We start from the raw sequence: 11067 nt of genomic DNA, 5'->3' as shown, positions 1-11067 counted from the left end.
TCGTGGTTCCTCTATTGCTTTAATTGTATTAAGGTCCTTCACATCCACACAGTTGTTAAAATTTCCATCTGATTGGATGAGAACTACAGTTTGTACTCACCCACAGTCGTGACAAAAGGTCTGATAATCAAGCAAAACAAGTAAAACACCTATGAACCGTGATTATGTAGGGTCCTTCAATATGCCATTTTGTCAAATTCTGCAGAAACTGCAACGAGCCATATTTATTCAATCTCTGATAGAAACAATGAGATTCTTAACCTGACTGTCATACAGTTATTTTGATAAACAGCATGTGTAACGTCTGCATGGCCGTGGTAGGATAATACTGCATGCTCAGTACAAACAGTCAGGATAATACACCTCAACCACAGATGTGTTTTCTTCATACACATCAGCAGAAACCTGCAGCAGACACAGCTGCACATGCTTACAGAAATCTGTGTTCAGGATTTTTTATCTTTTCTTATTTTGGGGGAGAGTGAGAAAATAAATCGGATGACTTTCTCCATTAAATGAAGTATAAAATTGATGGAGAAACACACATCCATACAGTGTACCCTAACTTCATCACAATAAATGCAAACCTAAGAAATCTCGAGGTATGATCTACTCAAACAGTCTCTGATTCCAAAATTCTTCAAGAACATATGGAAATAGCCATTTATCATTATTTCACTAACTGAAAACAAACTGCAGTATCTCCACAGCTGCTCTCTGTCAATGGTGAACAGCACCTCGAGTCTGAGGCCTGTCTGAGGTAACAGGGCGGAGGCAGTGGGCCGGTTTAACACACCAACAATGAGGCATTATGTCATTGATTTCTTCCAATGTAGAGTTTCTTGACAGGACGTGTTTGCAGGAAGTGTTTTCTCCAGCTCAGCTGCAGTCTTTCACAGGCTTCTTGCAGTTTCCCCAATATGGGAAAGTTTCTCTATCAGCACAGACTGTTTCTGGGACAAGCCTCACTCCTTCTCTTGTGACTCACATCTGGATTATTCTGGACCTTTTTTTTTCTTCTTTTTTCTTTTAAAACGTTCATCAGCCCAAGCAGCAGTTCATCTCTGTCTCTACTTGTGGCTCCTGGAAAGTCTCGTCCCAGTCGTCTTCAGGTTCAGCATCCAGACGCCGGGTGATCAGTTGAAACCTAGACCTGTTCCTTTGGGTCTCTGTGTGGCCCGGATGGGCTCAGTCATGCCCCTTCCGCCTGGACCCAGGCCCATCCCCGGGCTCCAGCCCATGCTCTGCAACATGCGGCTCCCCATGTTGGAGTCTGGGAGGGGAGGAGCGTTCTCTCCGACCACTACTGAAAGTAGAGGTGACAGGTGAGAAAAGATTATTTATTTTCCGTTAGCTTTTTTCGCTAATCTCTCTTTTTTGTGTGCTTTCTGTTTCTCATTTTACAATTGCGTGTAGTGTCAGGGATTAGGCAGAAAATAGGAGATTACACCTGCACTCAAAACATACGTGATTGTTTTACAAGCTTCTGTGTATAATCCAGGTGTCAAGCTGTAAATTAACATATCTTAAAATGTGACTTTGGCCCGAGACCATTAGGTTTTGCTGCCTCCCCCTTCCTCCTCAACGAGCATTAACCAGCCCAGGAGGGTGGTTTGGGGGGGGGGGGGGGGGGGGGGGGAGAGACGCTGGTACACAAATGTTAGTTTGCTAAGAGCTAATCCAGTATCTTGGCTCTAACAGCATGTCTAAGCCAGCTGACACTTGTCCAACAAAGCTTAGGCGCAAAGGGGGTTTGGAGCTAAAGCTGGATTCAAAAAATGAGAGAGGAAGATGGAGAGGAAGCAATATAAAGATTATCTCAATTAACCCTTTTAAAAATGTGAACTGAAAACATCACTTCTTTTCCCAGTCCCCTGTGTTTGCATCAGCGTATGTGCGAGAGACAGCCGGCGAGGAGACAAGCAGGCTGGCAAACATACTGAGCTTTACCAACAGGGGGAAGGGAACAACAGCGAAAACGGGAGCCAAAATTACAACGAAAGGGGCAGTTGGTAATAAGTGCCAGATGGCGTGTTAGGTGTAGCTAGGTGTGCGTCCAATACCTGGGGGGGCAGTGGAACCGAGGGGGGCTGCTTTTCGCCTCCGCTTGACATCCCCTGTACACAGAGAGCCCAGGTGCCCGCTGGTCTGTCTGCAAAAGCAGCCGGTCAGAAAAAAAACATATGACAGCATTAGTCTGATCTCAAATAACAGTACAGAGCGTAATGTTTGCCTGAAAAACCCCATCAAACAATGTGAGGGAACTACAGGGAGTTATGTCTACGAGACTGCGGCAGAGACAAATACGGATACAAATGGAAATGAATCTGGTGTTTGAATTTAAATGTGGTTCTTACCTGCTGGCTGTTTTTACTGAGCAGCTCCTCCGATGCCCCCTGTCTGCCCGCGGGTCCCAGTGCAACTGTGCAAGTGGAGGTGAAAGAAGGAAGAGGGTGAACTAGACTTAATGTTCCAGCAGCTAGAAAGCTATGGTCGCAATAACACTCCAGATACTGATATATTGGCAGATATTTATATATACACATATAAATTAAATTTAGCAATTATCTCTACGATGTAATTATCAAACCCTTATGACAAAGAAATGTAATAAAGAAAACACAAATACAGTGCGTGTCTTACTGAAATTAACAAAATAGACATAATTTGTATGTCAAATATTAACTGTAAACTCTATTGTTTATTCTGTAAATGCAAGTTTTCTTATCTGCACATATCAGAAAACATAAATGCTTAAAATCGAGCTGATATGTCCAAGAAAAACCTATTGGCTGAATGGTAGTACCTGTCCGTGTTCTCTCCTCGAGCTTGAGCTAAACCACGGCCTGTTGAAGACATAAGAATGTAATTGGTGGCTTTACCTCTGGTACTACTGGTGAGGTAAAGTGCAAAAGAAAGAAAGAAATTACATTTAATTCAACTCAATACAATCGGTAGCACTCAACAACACTTTCATTTCAAAGGCAGAGTAGGCACAATAACTACTATTGACAAACTGTCAAGTCATCATCTGTAAGAACCAGAACAACCATTTTGTTTAAATTTGATCTGGTCTACAAACTACATTTTAGAACTTGTATGTCAAGAGTTGATTTTAGAAGAAAAACTGTGGCACCTGCCTTTTTCAGTCTCAACCATTTTAGAGCAGATAAAAAAACTAACTGGAAATAAACAATATGAACAAGAATATAAACAGACAAGTCAGAATCAACCCCAACTTATCTAAAGTCAGAAACTCACTCATGGGAGTCCTGGCTTTGTCTTCCCAGTCTGTCGCTGAAGCCCTGGCCGGAGCCGCCCTGCAGCCCCGCCTCAGACGCCGGCTGGTTGCCATGGAGACGGCTCAGTCTGGCCTGGAAACCTGACAAACATAGCACCGGCTCATTGGCAACAGAAGTCATGTTTTAGTGCATAATTAATGAAATAATTTGAATAGTTTGATGAAAAGCCCATGTTGGATGAGAGACAACTCATCATGTCCCATTAAACTAGATGTGTTACAACATAGTGCCAGTGGGATATTAATTATAGGCAAATTAATTTAATCGGAGACAACAATCCCAAATGGTTTTATTACTTCTGCTATACAGTGGCTGGTGAAGATACTGCATGGCGTATTCAAAATACTGGGGGGAAATGATCATGTTTCTGTGTATAACCTTGAACAACAGCATTATTAGAGATAATAAGAAAATTGTCATGTTTCTATCTTTATTTTTAAAAAAAATTTGGCCAGTACTGCTTCTCTTTGATGCTGCATGTTAACACCAGTACTATAGGTGGAGGAGTTTCCTTTCTAAAGTAACTACACAGCAACATTTTATTGCCTCAATGCTGATCATTCTGTGTGATGTGTTTGCCTCCTACTGGCCAGGAGTGAGACTGCAAGAACAGTGTCTGTGAGTGTGTGCTTCAACCCTCGTGATTTGATTGTACTGTAAATGTGAACCATATAAATATAATACCGCAGCTTTAAAGACGAGCTTCTTCTGTACCTCTCTGTGCTCCAGAGCTCATGAGTGGGAAGGATCCCGTGAGGATGCTGTTGAAGACTGGGTCAGCTAGGTCCAGCTCCTCTGACCCGGTCTCCCTCTCCCACCAGGGAACCACTCCCGCTATCCCACACGCACCTCCGGGCCCCGGACCAGAGCCCGGCTCCCCCTCGTAGAACCAGTCGCTCTGCTCGTCGTCAGCTGGGGGAGGGAGGACAGAGACCCCTGGTTCATGAGCACTAATTCACATGCATTTTAGTTCTGCCCCTTACTAGATATACCAATATGATCTATACCTCACAAATACAATGGGGTTTATCAGTTCAACCCATAATTTTAGAGAAAACTGAGTACGTCTTACCTTGTCTTCCTTCATCATTGGTGTAGAGGCCACCGTCACTGCTGTTACTGACGCTGCTGGTTTCACTGCAAAGGAAAAAGCAGAAATAGGAATAGAAAAATACATAACTGAAGACATTGAATACAGGAAGACAAACTTTCTACTTGAGAAAGAAAATAGAAAGCTCATGCACACCATGGGCTAGATATCCTGGATATGATCTATGAGTTTTACTATCAATACCATTTATTTTAGTTTTTTTATAAATATGGTTTCTACTAAATTTGGTAGTCAACATTCTCAGATTTATAGGTTTTCCAAACATAAGCAGTTGTAAAAGGAAGATGGCCTGAAAAATGGGTCTGATATTGGCAAAAATAGAATTTGGTTACACCAGGAAGTTCCTGATCAAAGAATAAATACACAGGATGAGAAAAGACCAAAACCTCTACGACGGCTCTTGATATGAGAGTTTTTGATAGTTGGAGCAGAACAAGCCCTAGCTCACAAGCAACCTCACCTGCTGTCCTACAGACTCACACTCAAGTACTGGTTCATTCAGTGCACAGAAGCAGAAGCGTCTTGCAGCACAAGGCATAAAAAGAAAACAAAAGTGAAAACACTAACCACCTGTCACTCATGTCCTCGTCCGATCCCTTTTGCTCCTCCAACTCCATTTTGTCTTTGGATCCTTCCATCAGAGAAGAGATGGTGTCCTCACTCTCCACCACAACCCCTTCATCTGTGGCCTCCATTCCCATCCTGTGCGTGGTCATTTTCCTCTTCTTCACCCGGTTCTTTCCTCCCTGACCACCGCCGCACACCTCCAAGGCAGCCCTGTCCTCATTCATACCCAGTCTATGTGGCCTTCCACCCACACGGGCTTTGGGGACAGGTGGAGGCCCGAGCAGGGTGGATGATGAAGGCTCTGGTTCGGCAGGTGGGTCTACAGCCATACGTTTGACCTTACGCCGCCGCCTGAGGCTGCGAGTTCCCTCTGCAGACCCCAGGACGCTCAGGTCATCCGGCCAAAGCGGCCGCTTGCCTCGGCCCGTGTCGGCAGTGAGGGGGGTGCGCCGTTTGGGGCCGAGCTGTTCATCCGAGTCACTGTTGTCCCGGGCATGGCTGTTGGCAGCAGAAACGCCTCCTGTGCTGGCACGGTAGTCCTGCAACAAATGTTCGTGTGGTAAATAATAGACTGTGATGCTGGCGCTAAAATAAGATACTGGAAAAAAACAAGTGTAGGGATGTCACTTTGGATAAACAAAAGCAGAGTGAGGCTAAACCAATGGGCCAACGACACAATTGGATGGGAGGAAATCTGTATAAACATAAAAAAGGATTGAATCCTGGTCCTTATATTTGTTATGCCCTCGAGACAACAAAGAATCATTACTTTGTGTGGTGACAAATTACTTAGAGTTACCAAAGACCCGACAACACTAAGGGTTAAGCTTAAGTTTTTAGCAACTTAAATTGGACACAAAACAAGTTTCCGTATAATTATTAAGCAAACAAAGAAACAGATGGTAAAACTGTATTTATCAGCTCCTGTTGGTGTTGTCCAGCTGTTTCTTGAGAAAATCACTTAATTATGTTTTGACGAGACCACTAGAGAGACCGAAACCAATGTGGTCCCTTCTATTGTACTTTTTTCTTTCCATTTCCTTCTCAAAAGAGCCAGGTTGGGCAAACTCTACGTCTGTCCTAAGACAGTCTTAACTTTTGCTTAAAAGACCCTATAGTCAGTTTATTGACACAGGCTCTTAACCGGGGCTGAATCATTGCCCTCCATCCAGCCGCCCTACCTCACCTTGTGTTCTTCCACGCTGGACTCTGAGCCCTCGCTGAGGTGGCCCGTCTCCCAGGGTGGGTGCGGGTTGTCCGAGCGCCGCTTTCTGCCCCTCCGCTTCCGAGCCTGCCTCTTCAGCAGGCAGCCCACTGCCAGAGCATGGTCCCCCCCGTCCCCGAAGCCGCCGCGAGCTGCTTGCTCCGAGCTCTCCTCCAGTGCCGACACCAGGTCATGGACCAGCTCGTCCATCGTCCGGTGAAAGTGCCTGAAAGTGTAGGAAATAGAGAGGCACCGTTTAAACACTCACAAGCATTAAAATGTTAAGTTTGCTTGGGCAAATACTTTATAAGTAGGGATGGGCTCTTTCATCCAGAGCAATATAGCAAAAGATTCAGTTCATAGCAACACAATATGCAAGCATTGTGCAAACAGAGTGAGGAGATCTGACATAACATGTAAATTATTCATGTTTCACTCAGGTTTTCTACTAGTTTGTGCAATACAGTTAAACTGCATACATTAAGTTTACATTGTACATATTCAAATGTTGCCCTAGTTTATTACCTTAACCGAATGTGCAATTAGTTAATCCCTGTTTGATATGTATATGCATATTTTTAGATCTTAATAGAATTTTGTGCAAGACGGTTGTGGGTCAGATTGTTTGCACAGAGGGCTGTAAAAAAAAGCTGCGTTGACATTTTTTAAGTGAACCTGATTTGCTATTGGCGATCGGTGGAAGTAGCAATACTAACTTAAGCTGCAGAGCTAGCCATCTTAAGATAACAGCTTAAGATGGACGTAGCTAGCTGTGAAAACTCACATTAGCCCTGTGATTATTTACTCACACACAAACACAGTAATCCTCTCTTCACCGGACCATCGCGCAATAAGGTCACTCCTTAGTACTTACGTTGATGAATCCACCAAAATCAATACGCGACAGGGACGATGTTAGCAAACTTCGCAGCCATTAAAACAATTAGCAAGACTTTTTTCTCGGATTAGCGGTTCTGGTTGTTGTTAGCATTGAAGGGCTAGCGTTTTTTCCGGCTAGCTAGCTGTGGCCACTGAGGCAGACGTCCAGCTGTGAAACATCGAAAGCTAATAAAGCATCGTTCGGTTCATATACTCGCTAGGTGAGTTTCTGGAAGTGTTGACGCCTGTCGCCGGGAAATAAACAACCGAGAAGAAACGCTTCCAGAGCAGCCTGGCTTGTAGCCTAGCTTGTAGCCTAGCTTGTAGCCTAGCTAACGCAGCTAGCTCTGTTTCCAGCCGGCTGATTCATCGGAGTGGACGTGAACAAAATGTTACGTCTCAGTGATTTCAGAAGACCACCTACCAGCCGGTTCCCGCTTTGCCGATGGTTTTTAAAGGAGCTGCTCGGAACATTAAAGCCTCCAAGTGCCGGGAACCTTTAGCCAGAAACAACGGACAGGCAGCGACACTCCACCGAACGCATCCCGGCCAAAGCTACCGATGTGCGGCTGCACGGATCAATACGCGACAGGAGGAGGACACCGTGAAGGCACCGTGCTGCCTTCAGGGACCGCAGTGGGAAAACACGCCGTATTACTACACCGAGTTATCATTTATTTGTATTTTATATGCATTTTATTGTGTGTGTGTGTGTGTATTTGCTTTTAATGTTTTTTTATTGTTGTCATAATTCATACGTTTATAAAACTGCAGTTTTCCTCTCTTGTAACACAATGGTGACACTGCAATAGCTGATAATGTCATATTTTTGTCACCACATAAAAAAAAAACTAAATTTGAAACAAAACTAATAAAACAAAAACTGAGGTGTATGTGGACATATAGACATACTGACATGGTCATGACAAAGATGGTGCAATTTGTTTGGTTACATTTTTTGTTTAAAATAACAACTAAAGGGACACGAAGCTTGACAATGCATACCTACTTAGTTGTAAGAGTATTTTTTTAACACAACAAGTGAAGGCATCTTCATGCACCAATGATGAAACCTGCTGTATTAACCTCCTGTGAACAGGGGAGGGCGGTGCAGCTTCAAAATGAGCGGACCTCATGTCCCAGCTGCAGGGTGACATCAGACACTTACAAAGGTCACCAGTTCAAACTCATCAGTAAACACAGTGTCGTATTAATTGCAGTGGTCAGTGGAAGAGTCACCGGGCACCAGTGAGTCTCATACCAGTGCAACAGGTGCTCTGTGGATTTGAGTGGTGGGTCAGCAACAACACAGTGTTACATGAGGAAATATTTACCACTTTAACACACTGCTTTGACTGGCATCAGCAGGGGGAGATCTGTGAAGGGGTGATTTGCCGTCTGACTTTCGACTGGCATGTGTTTACTTGCGTCTGAGGATGTTCACTCAAATATACATTCTGTCAAACACCCGTGTCCCTCCCCTTCCCTCCTCAAATGCCTCAGGAGTCACGGGGTCTGGTGGAGGATGACCCCTCCAGGACCCTCTCAGGTTTCTGACCCGGGGGGGCTCAGGTAAATTTAGTAGAGACGCTGTCCACTGGCACACGGCAGTCAGACACTTGACTCGGTCTGAGAGCGAAGACACAACCTCCCAGACAAAGACCGGACTTGTGGAGTTTCACTCACCCACACACACACACACACACACCTCCTCTGAGAGGCCATAGATCTACAGCCTGGGATCAGACACATAATGGAATCATGACATCAGCAGAGGATGATGAAGAGTTTGATGTGACTGTTGACCAGTATGCCGCTGACAACACCTGGAGCTGGGTAAAGTGAACTGTGAATCCTATGCATGTGTGGAAGACAAACAGGAGCATGACATAACAGCAGAGGAGAATGCACCTTAATGTTCCTCAGTCACTGCCTGTAATGATGTTGATGCTTTTATGTGCCAATGTCTTTGAGTGCTGTCTTTTGTCAATGACAGCAGAGCCGGACTAAAGACTTGATTTGCGTCCTTCAATATCCATCCTCTGTTTTTATTCAGGCTTAACATGATTAAAATATTAGGGACAACTTTAAAAAGTGCTGTAACTGGTTCCAAGTACAAGTGTGTGTCTCTATAATCCCGCTCCTGTAAGACAATCTGCCCCAGAGAAGAAGGATGGTGTGAAGGGGGAGACAAGGGTGTGCACCTTGGATTAAAGCAACACATTTGTCCTACAAGCTGACAATGATTCATTCATCTCATAAGGGGAATTAAATAAATTGAGATAGTTGTATGTATATCAGTATAACTCTAATGCATTGAGTTAACACAGTGAGGAGGTATATAACATAATTGATCCACCTCAGATTTTTTTTAAATCTAGCTGGTTATCAAGTGTTTGTCATTCTCTGGTCACGAAGAAACATTTCAAGCCACAACCTTCCCTCAGGGGCAAAAATCAGTCTTTAAACCTAATGGAAATCATAATGTGAAATTTATCTTGATAATTAAAGATATCATCTGATAACATTTCTGTCTTGATATCATTTTTAAATATTTCGATAAGCTAATATACATGTTTTTGGACATTTATTTTGAAATAAAAAGGCGGAACATTCAGGGAGCTCTTGATTTCAAATGGTATGAAAGTGTTCCAAAAGTTAAAGTTGTAGGTAATGACCATAATGGCCAGTCATTTTACTTCAGTGTTCAAATTTGGTCATCTGCAGAAGTTCTAATGAAAATCCCCTTAAATTAAGTGTGAATTTATATTTCTCTCATCAGTATTTGCATTTAAAATTTTGTTTATGATTTAAAAATGTGCCTATCTTTTTCCTTTTCTCTTCCCAGTCTACAGCATTATGCCCACTGGAGGGTTTAAACGTTAATAATCTCACTAATTGGGCACAAAGAGGTTTTTTTCTTTTAATCTCTGTGTCAGAGTTTGCTTGTACAAGCTAATGTTTCAGTCAGGTATTAGGACTCTCAGGCCAGAGTGACCTGAGCTAATCAGAGGCCTCGATATCAGATGGCTTGATATCAAACCACAAGATTACGCAATGAATTTGTGACATGCCCTTGCTGAGCCAAATGAAATGAGAACCCCAAAGAATGACAAGTACTTGTACATGCTGTTTGTTAAGTTAGGATGATGTTTCAGTCTTTGTCAGTGCATTCTTGTGAATTAAAATGTGACAGAGCCAGCGGGTTATTTAAATTGGAACATTTTAACAGCTAAAAAGCAACCAATGAGAGATGTTAGTTAAATGTAATGAGTTGTTGACTGGTTGGATGGTGTGGTTGTGCACAGACGTCAAAAGTTTACCACTTGACCGTACATGTCAAAAAAGGAAATTGCCGTCTGTGCTGTTTTGTAACCAGAGCACATCGGCCGAGTTCAAGTCTTCTTGGTAAGATGGCTCCTTCTTAGAAACATGTTGGGGAGGGCAGCTGAGGAGGGGTTCATCTATCCTTGGAGATTCCAGTGACTCTGAAGAGTGATGTGGGGACAGTGTGTCTATGCAGCAGTGCCAGTACAGACTTATCACTGGTAGCACTTAAATGTCATGGTATTAGTCTGAAATTTGCAATTAAGGATAGAATGTTTCCGAGCACACTTCATACAGTATATCTCGCACTAAAAGGCCTCGATTTTAAACAAGGTTCAATGAACAAAAGTGAAAAGCATGTGATGGTACATTATATTACCTAACTTATTATTCAGCGAAAGGAATTAGGGTTCCAATAATGTCCCCAGTCTCTCAATGTCAACTGAGACTGCAGGTGGTGCAGGGTCAGCATGTTTCTACGAGACAAACTTCTCAGGCAGCAAACTGGTAATGAAAGAGAACTATAATGAATGAGCAAGGTCGTATAAGGCAAAACACACACTCACACATGTACACACACACACACACATGCACCTCAAGACAAAGCAGCACACGTAAAGGCAGCAGCTCCATCACCGTGACACATAAAACTTCTTGTTACACAAGTAATCAACCCG

At 43.4% G+C, this 11067-nt stretch overlaps 1 protein-coding gene across 4 annotated transcripts; it reads right to left on the bottom strand.

The window, feature by feature from the left end:
- On the bottom strand, window positions 1–7627 carry gpatch2 (G patch domain containing 2). Of its 4 annotated transcripts, none has more exons than XM_061091356.1 (10): window positions 7488–7627; window positions 6167–6410; window positions 4981–5519; window positions 4375–4439; window positions 4017–4214; window positions 3262–3382; window positions 2807–2846; window positions 2358–2422; window positions 2064–2152; window positions 1–1306 (listed from the first exon to the last, which is right to left on the bottom strand). In XM_061091356.1, the coding sequence occupies exons 1-10, from the start codon at window positions 7535–7537 to the stop codon at window positions 1137–1139; spliced, it is 1581 nt and encodes a 526-aa protein (XP_060947339.1). In that variant the 5' UTR covers window positions 7538–7627; the 3' UTR covers window positions 1–1136. The 4 variants fall into 4 exon arrangements, with proteins under 4 accessions (XP_060947339.1, XP_060947340.1, XP_060947341.1 ...); XM_061091357.1 differs by having other exon boundaries at window positions 1–1303; XM_061091358.1 differs by having other exon boundaries at window positions 4984–5519.
- Between the last annotated feature and the right edge of the window lie 3440 nt (window positions 7628–11067).

The sequence above is a fragment of the Limanda limanda genome, chromosome 18 (assembly GCF_963576545.1).
Source record: "Limanda limanda chromosome 18, fLimLim1.1, whole genome shotgun sequence".
Taxonomy (NCBI): Eukaryota; Metazoa; Chordata; class Actinopteri; order Pleuronectiformes; family Pleuronectidae; genus Limanda; species Limanda limanda.
Note: the sequence above shows the minus strand (reverse complement) of the source record. Positions and strands in the feature narration are given on the sequence as shown.

Bases quoted from the DNA above. Each gene is read 5' to 3' on its own strand.
- gpatch2 (XM_061091356.1), bottom strand. From the start codon at position 7,537: ATGTTCCGAGCAGCTCCTTTAAAAACCATCGGCAAAGCGGGAACCGGC. The intron at 2,847-3,261 runs GTGAGTTTCTGA...TGTCTTCAACAG, and splicing joins CAAAGCCAGGACTCCCATGA to GCCGTGGTTTAGCTCAAGCT. The intron at 1,307-2,063 runs GTATTGGACGCA...CTCTACTTTCAG, and splicing joins CGGTTCCACTGCCCCCCCAG to TAGTGGTCGGAGAGAACGCT.